Genomic DNA, 21,166 nt, shown 5'->3' with positions numbered 1-21,166 from the left:
GTAACAGCAGTGAGGGACGAGAGGACTATGAAATGCAGAAGAAGGCTGGAGGACACAATTTATTGAGGCATATCTGGCCCTCAGTCTGAAAGTGCTGCTTGAAGTTCAGTGGCGGTGAAGTTGGATGTAAAAGATGAGACCTGTTTGCTGAATGAGCAAATACTATAGATCATTTCTTCTGTTTCCTGGGATGGAGTTTGACTCCCTGTTTCAGACTTGCAGTGCTGTGCTAGTGCCTGCCAGGGCTTCTTAAAAGGTGACCTGGTTGCACCTCTATGAGCAGCTTGTGACATCCCAAAACATTCATGGCTTCCAGACACTAGTGCTTGGAGCCGAGTACCCAGTTAGGCAAAGGGGTCCTGGTTTCAGTAGCAGAAGTGAAAGGTACTAAGCACCCCTAAGAACCAGGCTTTATTTGTATACGTGGGTTTAGAAGCTCAGGTTGAGAGTCCTGGAAGTGCAAGTACTCTTGCTCTCATTCTTGACTTGGAAATAGGGGGTTAGTGAACCTCGAACGGCTGCAGATTTGGTTATAATAAACATCACGCGAGCTGTTAAATGCGTACTTTACCAATGTAATCGGAGAGATTCACTGTCTTGGCTTTTATTAGTAATCCTTGTTCCGCTAGCTCTTTGTACAGAGAATCGATGGTCCTATGGACAAGAGACAACTCAAATTCTAGGAAACTGAGTAGAAAGACAGTTGTCCAACAATTAAACTAAGTTGGTTATTTATACCTCCATTGCTTTATAAATGTTTTTTGTAATTCTGAGGTTAAGGTGATTAGCTCCACCAATAAATAGTAAGTGCCTCTTTCTGCATTATGGCAAGGAATTCTTTACTACCTTGCACACCACACAGCTCCCTCTTGCAACAATTCCATTACCCATTTCCAGGTGATGCAAGATCAGTTATGACTCGTGTAATAGACTCATTCATTAATATCAATTACTGGGAAATTATTTTTAAATTATAAAATAATAGCAATCCTAACACCACTATACTTATTCACTTAGCTCTGCAATTAGTAGTAATTCATTAATTCTTCCTGGAATTTATTCTGTTTGCAGTAGACCGAGCCTCATCTCATCAGGAATATATTGGGAATGACTCAACTGGAGCAACCAGTTGTTCATCTACAGCACTGTTTAGGTGATGCTGGCCAGAGGAAGACCGGGGAAAGCATGGTGGAAGCTATGGAATAACTGGTCCAAAGGAAAGGCATCTTCCTATCTCCGTTAGGGGTTGGAGATAGCTCCCAATAGTTGAGGATTTACCAAGCTTAGATTTGTGTCCAGTCTCCTATTGCTGTGATGTTCTCCGCTAGCCTCTCTTTTAGAGGTCAGTTTCAATGACAGTATCTGGCAATAGGAGCTACAGATTAATATTGCTTCAAGGACTTTACAAAATGAATAAGCCTACTTGAATTCTGTGTTACACTGTTAGGGTAAATAATACTCATTTGAACCTTTCTAGATGTTTTGCTGCTTGTGCGCTTTTGAACGTTTTCTTTGTTGGTGCAAAAGGGTCCTGTCACTTCAATATTTGAACTTTTTATGTCTCTTTCTGCCACCAACCTTAATTGGGACATTTTGGTATTGCTACAATAAAAATATTTAATAATAGCTCTCAGCTGGCTAGTAAAATCAAATATATAATTTGATCTGCAGACTTTTTCCATTTCAGCTGATAAGTTTTATGTTTATACAGTGTTAGAGCAGCACAATTAATATAGGAGTAATGATAAGAAAATACAGAATTTAATGCACCTTCAACAACGTTGATTTTGCCCCTCTGGTTCTTGGTTCCATTGCCATTGATTTTATGTTCAGTGTATATCATAAAATGAGCAGAAGGTAGAATGAGACTAACCTAGCATTTCTGCTGGGAGCATGACTTCTACTTTTCCTGTCTTATTATTTCTACTGTGCAAGCTTAATGATACATGCGCCGAGTCTCCTCCAAGTAAGTATGATGTGATTGGTCTCCTCTGTTCACGAAAGTCCCTGTGCTACCTCCACCATGTCAAAAGAGATGAACCTGAACTCCTCTTGGCTATTTGTGAAATCCTTTCTCCTTCCCTGCTCAGCAGGGAAGAGCAAAGCATGGAGCCAAAATGCCAAAGAAACTCTGATTAAAAACCAGCTACTAAAAAGCATGTGTATTCTATGTCCGTATGTTTTAATATGTTTACGTATAAGAAGCAGGTATGTGTAAGAGTAATTTTAAAAGCACAGAATGTAAGTATACTTGTTAGACTTTGGCACTGTCCTGGTAGGGAGAGGTCATGCTCTGTTATAATCTGCAATACACTTAATTAAAAATATTTGCTTGGTGAGGTTTGTTTGTTTTTGTTTTAAATCGAGTAAGAGCTCACTCACTGATCTGTGTAGCAGTAGCACCCAAATAATCTAGTCCAGTTCTTGCTGAGCATGTCTTGCACAAATGGCCTGTGGGGTAAATCCCACGTGCTTTCTCCCGCAGTGATTCCGTGGGTTTGTTGCCAAGTTCTCCAGCCCTGTTCCCTTGGGAGCTCGGTCTGGTCCTGCTTTGCACTTCTGCTGGGTCAGCAGGCCTCAGCAGTGATATCTCTGCGTAGGTGTCTGTGTTGTGTGTGCAGGTGAAAAATGACTAGATTATCAGTGCACGCCTCATGAGATCACTGAAAAGTTAATGTCAGATGAAGAAATCCTCAAATCCTTCGAATAAAGTTGTTAAAATGAGCAAGGATACATAAGAGACTGTCAGGTTTGCCAGAAATTGTGTTGATAAATAAGATTGATTTTATACGATGTGCACATTTTACCTCAGACATAGAGGCTGATTTATAGAGTAGAGGGGCCTGTCTGCAGCCTCCCTTCTCTGACTTCAGTTCAGACAGAAAATCTGACAGTCAACAAAATTGCCGGGTGCTTCTGCACCTGCTGAGAGGGTTGGAAAGGGAGGTGAACTGGGCCAATACCTTGCCAAAATGCTGTATGTGCTTTGCTTTAGGTATGGGAATTAACCTCTCTGAAGTTAATGGAGATTGGCAGTTGTGGTGTGGTGTTGTAGAAGGAGGGCCTTAATTTGTATGTGTTGGTGAAGAGAGCAAAACATCATCAGCTTACCAGGGTGGGAGGAGGAGGAGAGCAATGAGGAAGCAGTGGCCTTCACTGGGAAGGCAAATATAGTTTTCACTGAAGTGTGTGTGCTTCAGGCTTGTGATAGTGTGTGGTTTTTTTTTTTTTTTTTTTTTTTCGTTCTTTGGAGGGGGGTTATGGATGTTTGTAGTTACTAAAGAGGTTTCACTTACTGTAGGGCTTCTGAGACCCTACAGTAAACCAAAAAATGTTGAGATTGTCCTTTTGTAATTAAAAAAATAAAGTTTTAACAGTGTAGCAAATATAAAGAGGCTGCAATCTATCACTGTTTCATTCTCTGGGAGACCAGTCTGATCTCTACCTGTTTGGAGTCAGATCTTTGTCGATCCTGGACTTTTTCTTCTTTCCGGTCTTCCCTTTTTTCTGAGGACCATAAAAACAGGCAGGAATTAATGGTCTTAGTACAGCTATATATTTGAATATGAAGTGAGGAAGGCTGGTCAGGAAACATTTCAGTGTTTCAGTCTAGAAAGTGTTTGTTTCTCTGGTCTTTATCACTGAAGAACCCAAAGGGAAAAATCATATCCTTGAGTGACCTGAGGGAAGGAAGTCCTGCCTCGCTTATAAATGCATGAGAGATGTCCCCGTTTACAGACGCCTCACTGAGGCATAGAGAAGGCAAAGTATCTTCTGTCACTGGGTTAAAATATGTAAGCAGCTTCCCAGAGGTCATCCAGGGTGCTCACAGCTGGACTAGGACCTGAATCCAATCCTCTTGAGCCTCCAGCTCTCTTCCTGGCTATTAGACATCCATTCTGCCTTCTCTTTCCTAATGCCTTGGGGAAGAAGCTTGATGAGGTCAGAAAAATGAGAACTTTTGCTTGCACTATAGGAAGACTGTGTATTGCATGACTGGCTTCTTTACATATTGCGAAAACCATGGAAAACATAAGATAGACATATAAATCAGGCCAGGTCCCTCACAATTAATTACATGGTCAGGGATTATCAGCAGAGAGCATCACTAACCCGTGCATCATTAAGTTTGTGTCCAATACTGGTGTCCACACTTGGGTTCTGCAAAGCTCTTGAGTATGACTGCAGTAGAACTACTTACACAGCAAGATTTAAACATGGTGGGACTTCCTCTTGGCAGGGCTTAAATTTAGGCATGTGCTTAAATGCTTAGTTGATCAAGACAGCTCATTCCTTCCAAAAATGACTATTCCCAGGAAAGCAAACAAACGTATGTTGTTAATAAATAGTTCTGCAGAGCTCTAGAGGCTACACTGGGGCAGGGGGAAGAGTCTATCCACTCATGTGAAAAATGCTGCTTTTCCTGGATCAGCAACAATCAGAAACATGTCAATTGTAAACCTCCAAGGAGAGCTGCAGTCTGAGTAATCTATAGTTGAATCACCTGTAACTGTTTACAATGCAACAATTATCTAGAAGCAAATGTAATTTATTTAAACGCAGTGCTATATGAATAAGCTAACTGGAAAAGCTGGTATTATTAAATTTTGGATCAGACTAATGCAAACAACTCTGTTTTTACAGAACTACACCTCAGGCTTCTTTACAAGAACATGTTTGGTAGAAAAGATTCCTTAGAATGTGCAAATAGTGTTCGGCTTAAGGAAAGGGAAGAGCAAAGCATATGCGATGTGGTTTTAGCAAAGGAGGAAATGAAGAGACTCATGCTCCTCTAGATTTGTCTCTCTAACCTTTCTTCAACAAGCTAGCAATTACATATCATGGGGTTTGACTGTGAAGAAATGCTCATTTTTTACCTATATGAAGATGCTAAACATGTTGAATTTATTGGCCAACCGGTATTGTCCTCCAGGCAGCTTCACCAATAAAGTAACTCAAGAGCAAAACAAAAATGTATTATGCAGGGGAAAAATGTGTTTTTGTCATTAGTATCAGCATTTATGGGAAATTTGGCAAACACTAAGATGCGATAAGGGGAAATACAAATTGTAGACAATGGCTTTCCTCCAAAATGTCTTACTGGGAACTGCTTTTTATTTTGAAAATGATAGTGTTTAATGAATGTGAACATGTTCATCCTTTATAATGAAAATCTCCTTGTTTCTATCTCTGAAATGTCAGTCTAGCTTCTGTGTAGCCATCCATTTACTCAGTTATTTTCTGCTTTGACATGTCACTTACTGTGCAGTGAACTGCATTAGTTATTAGTTGGCAGATGACAGAACATCTTCCATGCTCAGTGTGGTATCTTGTCTTAATGTGTGGTCCCATTAAAATGTTTTGGGTAGCTCAGACATTGCTACGAGCAAATGCAGGACAGACTCGAAGCCAGATTCCAGAGCAGAGCATCTCTGGCGTCACAAGGGAGAGGGCAGGCGAAATGTCTTGTGGAGGGGCAGCTGCCCTATGTTGAGTAGCAGGATCTGCCTCACCCTTTGCTTGCGATCATACAAGTTCTGCTGCAACTGGCTGCCAGCAGCTATTGCAGGCAATTCTGTGGGAAAGTAATGAGAAGAAAATGCTTCCTATGTCTTTACTGTCTTGCTGAGGGAAATGGCAGTGTGTGAGCAGCAGTCTAGAAAGTGTTCGAGTGGATTCCTTGGATCGTGTTCGGGTGGCAGGCTGAGCAAGTGCACATCTATATGGGGCAGGGAAATGTAGTTCCCACAGAGCTGGCTGGTGTGATGTGTGTTCATCCCCCGTCTGTGCTGCACTAGGTGTGTGCATCTGCCCAGAAGTCCCTTCTGGCAAAGCTAAGGTTGTTGACACAGAGAGCAGCTTCTGGTACTTGTACTGAAAAGGTCCTTACACCAAGGTGTTCCCACTGACTATTAAGTCCTTGCTGAATATGGGGATCTAATTTGTGATCCCTCTTGGATTTAGCTGCAGCATCTAAAGAGGTTATAGCCTCCACAGCTGGCTGAGAGCTCTGAGTGGTAATCTTTTCAGCAGCTGCAGATAAATCCAATAGGGATTATGAATTGCTGTCCTCAAGCCCAGCCTTTCTTCACTTCTGATACAGCCAAAACCTTACACCAAGCTCTTATTTCATATCTTGACTACTCCGGTCTCCCATTTTCTGGCCGTAAGTGCTGCGGCTTTGCTCTTACCAAGTCTCTAGAATGATGTTCAAACTGTTGTCATGAGTCATTGCTATAGCTTAACCCTTCTGGGTCGCTTTGCTTCTGCCTGGCTGCATCAAATAGGGATATTTTAGGGCTTGCTAGCCTTTCCACAAGACTTACTTTCAAAGCAACTGACACACACAGGTTCCTGCGACCCCTCTGTTTTTTTCTGAAGACTGGCCTTGCCTTTTTTTGTATGTGTGCGGGTGTTCCCTTATGGACCTTTTACCTGGAGCTGGATCAGAAGCAAGCCCTTAGGGCATCAGAGCAGGAAAAGCAACACAATAGGCTAGCTAAATCACCCTGATAAACTCTTGAATGTAACTTCCAGGTCAGTAACTGCACAGAGCCGATCTGTCAGCAATTATGTTGGACACAAAGCTGACTTAAAGAAGTCAGGCCTGTGGTGGTGAATTTGACCAGAGGTTCCCAAGAGAAATGCTTGCAGCCGCAAAGCTTGCTGAGCACCGAGACTGGGGTACCTGGCACCCATCCGAAGTGACTACCTGTACAGCAGCTGGGTTGTGCTAAGCCATTCAGATCAGTCTTCGCCTGTCAGCTGAAAGGAATGGACTCGGAGAAGAACATTCTGCTAAGAAAAGTTTGTTGCCATAGGGATGCCACTGACTCGTAAATAAATTTATGCTGAAAATGGTAGCTTTTTCTCTTTTTTTTTCAGGTGCTTTATAACAGACTCCTCTAGGCGGGATGTGGGGAATTGGACCTTCTGACATCTCTCTGCCAGCCTTCAGACATCAGTGTTATCTCTCTCCCTGGGAATCATTCCTCCTCCAAAATTTTTTTTTCAGCCTTCCTTTACACAGGTGCTTGTAATCTCAATTTGCTGATCCAAGGCTGGCAGAGGATGAGCTGTTTTCTTTCCACCTGCCACTATGCATAGTGAAGAAAAAGCAATTTGCAGAAGAAAGCTGAACTCCCCGTGCTTCTATTGTATCCTTATCCTCTCTCTCTGGCCATGTGGCACCCTTCCTATTGAGAACCCAGCATGCTGCATATCTCCATCTGAATGAGGACACTGGTGCTCTATTGATGCTGAACCACAATGACAGTTTACAGCAGGATTGTCGGGTGGGCTGAGAGGCTTTCAGCATCTGTAGAGGCATGTGGTCTGGGCCTCAAAGAGTGGTGACGTGGCTCATTGCATATCAGGCCTTACTGGTTTACCTATTTCCACAGCAGCCTTGTGATTTGGAGGCCTGTTTGTAATCAGAAGAGCAACTTGCCCTTCCACCCAAGCTGATTCTTTCCCAAAGGTAGTGAATGGGCTGTTTATCTTGAGGGGTAGTAAGAGTAATTCTTGACAGGGGTAAATGTAAGCTTTTAGTGTTAAGTAGTACCTGAAGACTTGGAAGTCTGATAAAGCTCAGTCTAGAAAGTGCATTGCATGGAAATAAAGCAGTGGCATAAAACATGGCTAAAGCTGTTAGACTTTGTTTAATTAAGGCTTGAACCATCTGAAACACTGACTGTGCGGGAACAATTAGCTTCCTTCTGGAGTCCAGTTCCAGAATGTCCATACTGTATTCCTCACAAAGGGAACTTCCAAAAAGGCTTTCATACTTGTATTATTTCCTGAAGGACAGGCAGATTTTGTAAATGTGTACTTGATAGAACTTATTTTAAAGCCACACTACTTATCCCAAATGTGCCCTTGAGAAGGCAGAGAACGTCAGGCACACCCCTGGGTAGAGACTGTGCCCTGGCAACAAAGAAGCCCTAGTCCTGCTATGCTGTCTTCCTGTAAAGAAAATGGAAGAAATCTTTTTTTTACAATAGAGATGGTGAAATGAGGCAACTCTCCCAAGACAGGATAGTAAACCTTTTTTTCTTTTTTTCCTTTTTTTTTTTTTTTTTTTTTTTTTTTTTTTTTTCTTTTAAGAGTTCGCTTAGAGAGGTTACTCCTGTCATCCACTTCCCATTGACAGAGAGTGCAGAAAGGTTTGTATTCTCTGAAGAACACTGAATCTTCCTGAGAATACTGTTTTATTTGCAGGATATCCCTTTTGGGGAAAAAATGCTTTACGTTTGGCTCCAGATGTGCTCATGGGTATGATGAGACTCCAAAAACATGACTGCTTCACACTGCATAGAGGGGTACTATGGAACCCAGGACATGGTAATGCAAGCCTTGAAAAACCAGAGAATTTTTGTTGAGTAACAAATGAATAAACTGCTTCCAAAACTTTCTAATCCTTGTTATGCTTGGTATGTAGTCCAGATTTCCATAAAGCAGACCTGAAGTCTGTATGCACAGGTATACATGCACTCTGGTTTATGGGCTGAGATATTATTTACACAAATACTAGAGAAAGGCTTTGCCAGTGCTGTCTGAAAAAGCTTAATTCAAATAGTTTTGCACTGGAAAAGTGTTTCAATTTAAAAACTGGATATGCCATTCCATTACCCACCCTTAAAATTATTTTTTCTAAGTGAAAATTGTTTGGGAACTTGTGACATATTGTTTAATGAGCAATTCCCCTGTTTCTTCATCCCTTCTTTCAGGCTATTGGCACAACATGAGGAAACAAGTTAAATAAACAGCCCTCTACCTCAACATTACATTGAAGAAAAAGTTGACATACAGCTTTAAAATTCCAGTGTGACATTTTGAAGCAGAGTTTTGACCAGCTGATCTAGAATGACCAAGTTTGTCTGCAGGTGACAATTTTGGGAGGACTGCTGCAATATTTTGGCTGTATCTTAAGCCTTGGCATTTTTGAAACCGATTCAGAAATTCAGTTGCTATCTGTTTTCAAAGTCGCTCCAGTCTTGCGTTATTAAATTGCCCTTGCACCTTTGTCAGGTGAAAGAGCATTTTTAAAGATAATTTGAGTCAAAGTACTGCAAAAGCAAGTATTTGCATGCAAAAAGGATTACAGAAATGAAATACAACGTGAGATTAGGGTTGGCTATTTGCCCTGAGCATTTTAAGTGGAACTGCTGATTGAATGGTAGGGTCTGTAAGTCTTTGAGTTATTCTATACTGACATGATTTACAGCTTAAATGCTTGGGTAAGGAACTCAGAACCACAAACTGTGGGATCTTTGCATATAGTAATGCTGTGAAACTGGATGTGAACATGACATGTGCTGTGTTTCAGTGGGTAACATGCATTAAATCTATGTCTTTAATTTCACATACCTAAATTAAGTTGGCTTAATCAGAGGTTTCCAAACCCTTCAGCAGCAAGCAGTGACGCAGTTAACTAACATGTACCTGGCTGCATGTGTATTATTTGTTGTTATAGATGAATGATCTCCCCAAGAGTACCAAAAGTTACTAACCATCTCAGTTAACTGAATTTTTGGTGTACAAATCTGAAGCTTGTTAAGGAGTCCTCCTTTAGAAGGCAAACAGTCAGTAACTGGGAAAACTTACTGGCACCCAGATCCATGTCTGTCTTGGATGATTTTATTAATTTGAACCAGTCACCTTCAGAGAGAGAGGGACTGTTTGGGGTTTCCTTGTTATTTGTTTGGAAGTCCCATGAAAATCTGATCTATCTTTTAAAGTTTTAACTTCAGAATAGTTCAACTTGTCCTAAACAATGCTTACAAAAGTTAACAAGAGCTAAGAGAAAAGGCCCTGAGAAAACTCTTAGATGAATAGGTTTTAAATGCTTCTCACTTCAGATTCAGTAAATGTTTAGGGTAGACATTTTGCTACCAGTATCTGAGATACTAGGCTTTACTGATTCCAGTACATCTGGGCAGAGAAGAACTGAGTTTTGCTTTGTTCTTGCAACTTGCTGCTCTCACCTTTTCACTTTTCTTCCCTTTTTTCTGTTCATCGCTCTTCTCCTTGTCCACAACCAGTTTGAGATTCTTCAGTTCCTGTCGCATCAATTCGTCAACCTATCCAGACAAACACAGCTGAATCTTTTTCCAAGTCTTCTGTTCTACCACCAGGCTTCAGACAAATGTTCAGCTAAACAAGCATTAAAGAATAGAGACTGTGGAAGGAGGTAAGGTCTATGCCAGGGCCCGTTCTTACAACCACAGAGAAATATACAGTCAATGCATGTTATTAGTGTCCTCTTAGTATTGTAAGCACACCTGCACTCTGATCTCTTCCTCCACTTCTTCCCGCTTCTCTTCTTTGATCAGCTCTGGGTCACGCTCCTGGGGGAAATTCCATCCCTCGTCTCTGTTCTTCCAAACGACTGTTATCCAAAAGAAAGAAAAAAGGAGAGAAAAGTTACAGAAGCAATCGGTTTCTCCAACTGCTTCTGGAGGCAAAAAATAGGTAGTTGTAGGTAGCTTTTATTAAAATATTAGCTGCATGAAAGTAGCAGGCTCTAGGGACCCCTTACCAAGTTCAGAGCCCTGTTGTGCCAGGATCCGTAAATCTTGAGGTTAACATTTCTCTTTTTTTTGCTTTAGGCTGTAAATTGGTATTGGATTTCAAGAGGATAATAATGGGATATTGAGATTGTCATTTTCTGGCTGTAAAGCTGAATGCCTGGAGTGTTGTTCACCTGCCAGTGTAGACAGCACAGAATTGGCTGAATTGTATTGTGCCCTGCGCTGGCATTCTTTCGCTCTCCGCTTGACCGGATTGTGCTTAAATCTCTGCCATGAAGAAGTGGCAAAGATAGCTCCTGTCCTGAAGAGAGTGCTTTCCATGCATGTCTCTTGGATGGCATACAGCAAGCTTGGGGACCAAAAGAAGGTGTAACTTAAAATACAAAGCTTTCCTTTTTCTCTCCTATTCAGTTATCTAATGCGAATTTAAAGAATTTAAACCTTGCAAAAGAAGTTAGTCTTTGTCATAATTCACATGAGCTTGAAATATGAGCCAGGAGCTCTGGGATATACATAAAGGACTGCAATGAACATGGAAACGGGATGTAAGGGGACAGCAAGTCTGACAGAGCAAAAAGCTGTATCCAACCCATCAGTGATATAAGGCCAGGCTGAGTTTTAACGGTATTCAGGGGGTTTTGAGCTTGATGAGGCAGTGGAGTCTTTCCCAAAAAACACGTGGCCCATCTGATATAGCACCTTTATCTGTTAGAATTGAACATATAGAAGATGAATAACAAGGAGACCCAACTCCAGGAACAAAGCAAACTGGTGCAAGCTGATGATCAAAAATCCTGTTTATGATAAAATATCTGATGATCCTAGGGTTCAATTCTTTATTTTTCTGAGGCAGACTATAATTTGCACTTTAGAAAGAAAGCTAAGTGAAGTCTGGCAAGCTCTGAATTCTCTGCTATTAGCAAAAGGTACCTTTTCAATGGAAACGCCTCTCCTCTTTCTACATTTTTTGAGCTAATTTAGAAGAGGACAATTCCTACCTTTCATTTCTCTGCATTTCAAGTCCCGATAGTATCTCTATAATGACAGCTAATCTCCAGCAGTATGTGCTAATTCAATTTCTAGATGATTTAAAATGACAGCTTTCTACTTTAAGACATAGGCTCCTTTATGAATCTGTTTTGTACAGGGTATTCTTTCTGTACCCACTGCCATTTCTAAGGCTCTATAAATTCAGAAAGATTTTTCACAGTACCCATAGGAGATCATTCAAGTTTTAGTCCACTTAATATAATACTGGCTGCTATCTTCATCCTCTAGGAGTTTTTCAGAGTCCAATTACGTGCAGAGTATTTGTGGTTTTACACATAGGGAATAGTTTTTGCAGGTGAGTAGTCTTAATTTCATAACTAAAAGTAGTAGAGATGAAGGAGGACAGTGGATTTTTGGTAATAAGGAAGTAAACTCAAAGGTATAGACATTAATTGCTTTAAATTACTCTCGGGTCATCAAATGGCATGACAGATGCCACACAATATTTCAAGAGGGAAAGCTGATTTGCCCTCGTTAGAAGGTACCTCCCCCAGGGTTACTACTTTGGAATTTCAGCCTTGGGGAAAGGGGATATTATGTGGGAATTATGTGAATTTTTAAATGCTTTCCTGGCTGGGTCAACAGGTTGCAAGTGCTATGTTTTCACAGGAGTCCTAGGTTTTAGGTATTTATTTTTCATAGAGGGATTCATAGATTTTTATTTTGTTTTTTTCACAATTGTTTGTTGTCATTTTGTAAATGGATTACTGGTTAATATCCACTGCAGACAAACCACAGATAGTCCTCAAGCGACTCAGCCCGAAGCCTTTGATATTACCTGGCAACAAGTATTCTGAGTGCTATACTAGCCACTAGGTTAGAGGTCTCTAATTTTAGAAGGCAGATCAATAACTCATAGGTGTTAGCTGCTATGTTGTTCTTTCATAGATCAACAAAATGTTTCGAAGTTATTTTTAAAGCAAGGTCAGAAGGCTAAGGATGTTATGCTTTCACTGGCCGGTCGAAAGAGCCTGGTGTTTTGTTGCAGATGGGGTCATCCAGTTATGGGAACTATTTTTGTGTGTGTGCATAGAGCAGTTTAAATCACCTCTTCTAAAATAGTGCCTGATTATCTTTGGACTATTTTATACATGTACCTCTCTCTAGCTGAGAATCTAAAAGACAGTGCAGCCTGCTAACGGGACTGCAAGCCTCAGCTCCTGGGGCACGTTAGTTTTTGCTCTGCAAACCAGTAGGTAATCCCAATATCTCCGAATATCGGAGAGCAGCATATGACTAATAATTGAAATAACTTTAGCTGAAGCCTGAAGTTTTTTTTAATACGACCGCTTTCAACTTCCTGGCAACAGCATTTGACTCTTCTGATACAAAATAAAAACACGCAATATTACTGCAATTTACAGTCTGGGTTGAACTCGAGTTCCAGCTCAAGTATCTGCTAACACTGAGCAAGTAATAAATGTCAATTGGCCATCTGTATAATGAGAGTTACAGAACTAGCACTTTGCTGCTTCACAGGGGTTTTGTGAAGGTAAAAACCACAAGGACTGTGAAGTGATGACTCAGACTACTTACATTTGCTCCACATAAACTCCTGCTATTGCTTTGTAAAAGGCTGATGTGGCCTGCACAGAGACTGTGTCTTTCCAACAACAGTATATAAAATGAGTGTTTTAGGGCTTGGCAAATGTAGTTTAGCAACTAGTAAAACTGCCAAATACAGTTTAGGGAGACCAAAAGTCTTCATGAGTTCCAGCTAAGTTTAGTTAGTTTTAGCTTGGTGGAGGAAAAAGATACTTTAGGGTGAAAAGTCTCTAACTAAAATGTTTAGACCTTTGTAAAAACTGACCTGCATCTCTGAAAAGGTTTAAGTAATCTAAGAGTAAAGCAAGTGGTTTGGGGGCATGGGAAGATTTACTGAAGAATTGGAGGAGTGGGGTTCCCCAAACCAAACTGTTTGTTTTTTTGACAGCTATTTGACAGGCAGATTTTAGTAACACTCATAAGGGCCTGTACCTGCTTCTAGTGTAGGTACTTGATAGAAATTTTTCATAATAAGCTCCTTAATCTCACAGCTTTCTTAGATTTATGCAGTACTGAATGTGAACTCCTCTGCAAACTGTGACAAAAATTGGGCTATTTTTACATAAGAATAGAAAAGCTCCCAGTGCAAAAACAAAACAACAACAAAGCCCCTCTTTTTCTAAGCAATTCTGTTACAGAAATAAAAGCAGACTAACATTTAACGTACAAGAAATTCCTTAAACTTTGATTAGAAGTTGTTCTAGGTTCCCTGGTGCTTTGAAAAACTGAACCTTATCCATGGCCAGATGAAGAGTAAAATTGTCCTGAACAGCCACCAGGTAGAATTGTGATAAGTGGCTGGTGGTGATCGTGTGGTTAGGCACTGTCCTGCAATAAAAAAAAGCACAGAGTGATGGTGAATGAGAGTAGGGCACTCTGTTGCTTGGAGGAATTAATAGCTGCTTACTAAAGATAAATATAGGTCAAATAGACTTGGGCGATCAGGAGGAAAAAATAAAACTGTGACGCTTAACTGAACTACTAGACTTACTGTGCTTAAGACAACTAGCTACTCTTTGAAGCTTGCAAGAGGAGCAGTTTGAACTCTGAGGATTTCTGGTTGTGCTCTGGGCAGAAAATGCTTCCTTCTGTCTGTCTTTGGAGCTGTGGGTACAGCTGTCAGCTCTTGTAGGATGGGCTGGAGATGAGCACCACTGCTGAGCTGGAGTCTGTCTACCACCAAAGGCTTCTGCCCATGCCTGACATATCAAGTGTATTGTTCCTGCAAGTGCTGTCAGTACACAATAAAGAGAGGTATTCACACTGACTGGCTTTAGGGATCTCATTCAGGAGGCTGAGACAGGAACCTAGGCTCCACAGACAGTTAGTGCATTATCCCGAATTGTCCCTGGCTTTGTGGGACATTCCTGTGTACAGGAATGCCAAAAGCCCCAATTCAGCCCTTAACTTCATGACTGAAGTTAGTCAGTCTGAGCAATCCTCCATTACATGCTTGCGGACCTCAAAGGATGCATCTTGTTAGGGGTGGCAGTATATAAACTGTAGCATTCAGTTACAGGTTGGGTAAGAAATGTCCCCTATCCTTTCATAACTTTTCTAACTTTTTATTACCTGAGCTAGCTGTGAAATTTAGGCATCTCCGTTACTCAACCCATCAACATCTAGAGTGCTTCTATTTGCTCACATCCATGCCCATGTTGGGAAGCACTGTTTAAAGCCCCATGTGAGGCTAGGGACAAACATGTTTCCCACAGCCTGCATGAGAGTGATCTGCTTGAAGAGCTTCTGAGTTCACAGTTCAGCATGGTACTGGAGACTTAGATCCTGCGCAGTCTCAGCAGAGGATCCATAATGAACTGAGGAGAGCTGCAAAGCACAGTTGCTACTTAGCTTATTTGTTAGCAGAGTATTTTTTATTACTGAGCCTATGTAGCAATGTAAAACCATTCTGCCTTCTTGCTGCTACTCTGCAGAATATGGGACCTCCCTACATTGCTCCTCTGGGAATCTTCATTTTGCCTGGGATACGCTGGAAGGGAAATACTGGTCTTGCTACTACTGGTTGTCAGTGGCAAGCTGCAAATTGGTCCTGAGCATATGGAAAAACATGGGTATTCTTGGCAAGTTAAGGATCAGTGTCGCCTATACTTCCTTCCTTACGTAGGACTCTTGCTGAATTCAGCAGGGTTTTGATGTAGCATTCAAGACTAAGAATTCCACTTTGACTACACAGCTCCTCTATGAGTTATAATGTACAAGAAAAACTTGCTTGTTGGAAGGTAGAGGTCAGGCAAAACTGTGCTGACGTAAATTTGGAAAGTCAGTTGTGAACTTCTTTCCCCCCAGCCAATCCAAACCAGGAAGAAAACTTGATGTCAGTGATTTCTTAGCAGAAGGGAATAACGGAGATTTTCAGATGAGGAATTTTAGCAAGCTAGTAACTCTGCAGAGTGGAGAGAAGAAAAGATGTTTTGAAAAATAATTCCTTGAGAATAAAATGGTCATGAAATAATATGGAAAAAGAAGTTTTGGAAGCTTTGATCAGACGCACTTTGAGACTGAAAACATTAATTTGTGCTTGTCTGAGCCTTGGAGGCCTGTCATGCTGTTCACCTCTAGTTCATGGGTCAGGGTCTCCATTTTAGGTGAGCACATGACTTCTGTGCTCACTTCCATGCCCAACACAGGTAATTGCTACCTCATTTGTGTATATAGGGCACATGTTGAAGATAAGTGGTTAGGAGATGGATACAAAGGTATGAAAGAGGGGATAGAAGAGATAATGGAAAGACCAAAATATCCTTTAATAAAAATACTTTGATCGAATAAAACTTGCTTTTTTATTGTTCAGAGTGAAAAATCAACCAACCTCCTTGCTACAAAAGCCCGAGTTAAATCTGTTAAGTTGCATATACTTTGTATGAGGCAAGTATGTTCAGAGTCCAGCAGCATTTCCCATGCCGCCTTTGTTTGAGAAGATGGTCGTTCTACTAAAACATGTAATCAAAAATATTTGGACCAGCTGCAGTGTAGATGCAAATAATTCAATGGACATTTTCTATGAATAAGAGGAAGACAGGATAAAGAACTACAGGAGCATGAGGCTGAAGCCTGATCTACAGTATAGTGCTTCTGAATTACTTGCCATAATGAATTTTCTGAAGGTGACAAAAATGACAAGAACGCTCAAGTTACGTGCATGAAAGCGCTCTGGTCTTAGTTTGGCTACTTTCACCCATAGAGAGCTGCACCTTCCTGTATGGTTAGCCCAATTATTTTGCAGAGACTTTCTAGGAAGATGTGAGGTACTGAGAGACTCCACTCCTAAACACCACTTTACCTAATGTCCTTATTTCTGCAGTGTTTTGTACTTTGGGCAGCTGGGTATTTTGACTTTATAGGAATGGCATTTAGATCAAGCTGAGTTGGAAGAGCGTTCCAGCTGTAATTGTTCTCTCTTTCTACTGACCTTTGTATTGACTGCTTCCTTCCTCCATTACTGAGAGGAAATTACTGGGAGCCATTTTCCAGCCTTCTTCTTCTTCCTAGATTTGAGGGTGAGAAAAACAATTAGAGTTTTAGTAAGGAAAAACTTCATAAGTCTGAAAAATGTCAAGATTTTAATTCATTTTTTTTTTCATTTTATAAATCTGGAGGATTAAGAAGCTGTTGTTTCACCACACTCTAGACTGAGATGTTAAGTAAACCATGTTATTTCTTCTAGCAGGTTATAATAAAGTTTTATTTCTTTGAGAGAAGTGGGGATCAATTCACCAGTTAATCTTCTGAGGTTGAATTAAAAACTTATGCTTGATTGAACCTTTAATAAAAGTAGGAGACTTCCAAAATATCGTTGAAGTTATTTGGCTAGTTTTTCAGTCAGTTATTATGCCTGGGTGGTGCAAAAAAGAGGAGAAGGAAAAAAAAAAAGGGGGGGGGGGGAAGAAAGAGAGAGAAAAGGAATTCCCAACGTGTGGGTAATTCCAACATGTGGGTAATTCCAAGCTGTTGAAACCTCTTTTTTAAATCTGTAATCAGAAAAAATAATCTTGGTGTATTTTGTGAAACGAAGTATTTTGTTTCAACTTCATCAAAATATTTTGACACTTTTCTGTCTAAAGTAACTGGCACATTGACATGTTCCTGAAGCACCTTAATTTTGCTGAACTAGTATTTCTGATGATGATTTTCTGACAAGTTTTTTCAGTTTTTGTATTGCATCAATCATAAGCACTTAAAAGTTAGTAAGGTAATAGTTATTAGTGGAATATTAGATCACTAGGGAGGAGGTGGATGTGGATTTATGCAAGATAACACAAGTTATTTAAGGCTTTAATGAGTGTGCAGTCTGTAAACCACTGATTATCAGTAAGGGACACTCTCTGAAAAAACTGCCCCCTCCCAGCCCCTTTTTATATGTGCCTTTGTAATTGAGTGCCATAGCGCGCCTGCTGCCAGCAGATAAAGCTGCAGCCAGGTCATGTGAATTATTAAATATCTATTTTTAATTAAAATGGTATTACAGTAATTAAAGTTTGGTCATAAAGATGTACAAACCTAAATATTTCTCTCTTCCACCCCATGATCTACAGATGCATTTGAAAGATTCAGGAGTGTGTTAATACCAAAACGGTTCTTGACCTTTGAAAAGTAGAGCAAGTGTTTGAGGATTCAACACCTGGAACTCAAATTCACAGTTATTCTGATGTATTCTCAGTTTTCACAGGGTATGGGATGTGGTGATTTGTTCTCAGGCCTGTTGCAGTAGGCAGAATCCAACTCTGCTGTATTGATTTTAACACTTTTCAGTAATGTCACTGAAAATCAGTCATTCAGAAAATGCTTAAAATAGACTGTTGTAAGAGAGACTGATACTTGCTAATTATTAAAAAAAAAAAAAAAAAAAAAAAAGCAGAGGCCTAAAAATGGGATTATTACTCATTTTAGCTTCTGAACATCATAGGGCACATACATTTCTTTTATTGTTGCAAATAAGCCAAAAAATCATTTTAATTACTAGCTCAGTGATTTTATACTCTGATGCAAATAATATTGCTGTGTTGGGTTCATTGATTTTGTTCAAAACCATTGTGTGTCCAAAGACCAGCTGCAGAATGCTGCCCCCATTCCCTCTTGCCTATATTAATAGCACAAGAGCCAAAGTAAAGAACTTCTTTTCCTTTGAAGTCAGCTGATGTGTTTTTCTACATTCAAACTGATTGATTCCATGCTTATTCTGTGCTAACTGTGCTAAAACACATTGAACCATCCATGTATCCTTCACTCGAAGCACAGATACGGAAATAAAGGTTTGAATATGTTTCTGAACCTTTCCAAAATCTGACCTGTGCTAAGGAATTCTCATTCTACAGCAGGGAAAGCTCTGAACTGATTCCATTATGCACTAGGGTTACGGAGACTTTGCTGATGGGTTTCACTAAGGCAAAATGTGCCTCGCTATTGAACACTGCTGGATGAAATCTAGGGATCGAGCTGCCTTGCTCGTGTCCTGTGAGCTAGACATGTTCTTACTGCGCAGAACAGGTCAGGTTGGTCTCACTTATGCTCTGCCATTAGAAAGAGGGATCATACGGTGCTGAAGTTAATTTTTTCCTTCTTAGGTGCCCGACGGGAAATCAGATCAACACCTTATGGAGAAGAAAATGAAATTACTTTGATATCAAATATGTGTTTTTAAAGATTGCTATCAGGCTTCAGAAATACTTAAATTTCCTTCTGGGATCAAACTTTTGTTTTCTTTAAGAACTGAAGGTAGATTTTTTTTTTCCTGACTGCATCACTATGACTTATAGCCTATACTTATTTTAATAAGAGTCCTGCTGTTAGAGCCTTTCCAACCACTACTCAACTGGTCTTAGACACACTTTTCCCCCCCCCCTTCTCAGTGCCGTAACCTTGGAAAGAATGTTCCCTTTGTTCTTTCTCAATGAACCATAGAGAACCTGATATAGTGGCTCAGAATTCTACTTCACAAGACTCGTGATGGCTGAAGAGACAAGAATGACATCAAGTTATACAGCCCCAGAGCGCTATATTGTTTTTATTTCACCATGTATTCGGAGGCTGTGACTGGGAGAGATTCTTTTTTTTTTTTTTTTTTTTTTTTTATTGTATCGGTTCTTATCTAGAAAATGGTGAAAAACAATGAGGAATCACATGCATTTTTTGAAAGTCATGTTTTTAAGCAGATGAGCGAGTTTGTCATCCAGTTTTGGAAGTTCAGGTTGGATTTGGTATTTTGAGTGTGTCTGAACAATAACCTCTTGCTTTGACTTAGACTGAACTGTCTGGAGCAGCCTTTTCCATTGCCCATACTGTGAGGCTAGAGGCATCATAGGGCTTCGCTCTGGGCCAATTGCATAGGGAAGGATAGAGGATAAAGAAAAAGCTTTAGAAAGTTAAAGGATGCCCTCGTAAACGCTTTCCACTTGAACCTAGCTTATGATAAAGTACAGGATTCTATAGCTGTGAATGACAATATTCTTTAAAGACTGTAATTTCAAAAGCTCTTCTAAGCAAATGCTTTTGTGCATGCATTTTTATCTAAGCTTTCCCACCGAGCTCTGCAGTGCCTGTGCAGGCTTAGGGGGTCACAGTAACAAAGGGTCACACAGAGCTGAACTCTGTGCTAGGACTCGTTGCCAGAAGTATTGGGGATGACTCAGTATCAGTATTGCCGGGCTTAGGGCAGCAGGCAGCGTACGCTCTTCTGCGACCCACGGAGGTGGGCTCAGCTCCGCTGGCGAAGCCACAGTGAGGCAGTGCCTGCAATCCACCTTCCAGTGCTTGGAGTCTGATGCCTTCGCTAATGACCAGAACTAAAGAAAAAAAAAAGTTTCAGTTTCTCTGTTTGCGTAGGACCAGCCGCTACCTCTTCTAGTTGGCTAACAGTGCTTGGAAAGCACGTTTCTGTATGCTGCTTCCTCAGCCTAATGTACAGCTTTAACTGGTGTGTGTGTAGGGGGTGAAGCAAAACAAGAATGGAACACCCCCAGAAACTCGAGATTGTTGCAAAGGAGGCAAGGTTTCACACTATCCACATAGCATCTTTGCCAGATGAAAACACTACCCAAGTTGTAAGATAATGCTTTGATATCTGCATCCGTATTAGAGAGGCTGATGGATCTTGTCTGAGAAAAGCATCTTTTTTTTTTTTTTTTTTTTTTTTTTTTTTTTTGTTATATGAATGTTCTAGGGTTAGAGTTTAAAGTTTGACTTGTATAAAATTTGCAGTGAGAATTAGGCTTTGCCTCAGAGAACTCCCCTTTCTCCTGTCAGTGAGAGATTAATGACACTTAGGAAAAAATTATTTCAACTTTGTTTATCTTATAAAGCAAATGGGAAACAACAGCTACTGCTTCAGCAAAAGCCCACACTCTTCATTGCATAGCCTATTTTTGAAAGCTGCAGTGGAACTATCTCATAACCCTCTGGCTGCTGTGCTGTTTGCCAGGTGTTTTCCTCTGAAGTTGCCCCTGTAATAATTTGAAAGCATTAAGTGGTGACTTGAAGCAAAAGGGAGTTCCTACCCAAAGAATCTGAATGGAAAAGGCATAACTTATTTACAGGATTGCAAAATATTGGCTTGTAGTACCAAATAAACAGTTGGCCTTTAGCAAAGTGTACTTAATTAGCCTGAAATTCAAGCAAGCTCAGATATGAGTAGTAAGACTAGCATTCTTGTTTCCTACTTGTGTGCAGAGGTGGCAGTGACTAACTTCCCTGTACCCTCCACTAAAAGCAGAAATGCTCAGCTAGAGAGCTGGTTGCTGTTTTGTTGTCTGCACAAAAAGCACCAGTGCTTTGAAAACTGCAAATGCACAAGGTGCACAATGTCTTAGCAATGATGTCAAAGCTGCAAAGTGTATTTTTCTCCCTCATCTGGCTCCAGTCCTCTGTCCACCTGTATCAGCTCTTCCCAAGGGAGCTCACTGAATTGCTGCCAAGCAAACTCCATTCCCAATGTGAGAAATGTAAAATTCAAAACTCTTTGGTCCCCAGGACCATCAAGGCATTTGAAAGGCTGAGAGGAATTGGCCTTAGACAGCTCTTATTTT

The 21,166-nt window shown here is 40.6% G+C and overlaps 1 protein-coding gene across 1 annotated transcript in view; it reads right to left on the bottom strand.

The window, feature by feature from the left end:
- Nucleotides 1–21,166, bottom strand: part of IQCA1 (IQ motif containing with AAA domain 1) — a 108,202-nt gene that overhangs the window by 24,990 nt on the left and 62,046 nt on the right. Inside the window, exons 9-13 of the mRNA XM_062578813.1 lie at nucleotides 16,558–16,633; nucleotides 10,284–10,390; nucleotides 9,987–10,082; nucleotides 3,446–3,507; nucleotides 572–654 (exon numbers count right to left, since the gene is read on the bottom strand). Coding sequence (XP_062434797.1) covers nucleotides 572–654; nucleotides 3,446–3,507; nucleotides 9,987–10,082; nucleotides 10,284–10,390; nucleotides 16,558–16,633 — 424 coding nt within the window. The remainder of the gene's footprint in view (nucleotides 1–571; nucleotides 655–3,445; nucleotides 3,508–9,986; nucleotides 10,083–10,283; nucleotides 10,391–16,557; nucleotides 16,634–21,166) is intronic.

The sequence above is a fragment of the Rhea pennata genome, chromosome 6, assembly GCF_028389875.1.
Source record: "Rhea pennata isolate bPtePen1 chromosome 6, bPtePen1.pri, whole genome shotgun sequence".
NCBI classification, from domain to species: domain Eukaryota; kingdom Metazoa; phylum Chordata; class Aves; order Rheiformes; family Rheidae; genus Rhea; species Rhea pennata.
Note: the sequence above shows the minus strand (reverse complement) of the source record. Positions and strands in the feature narration are given on the sequence as shown.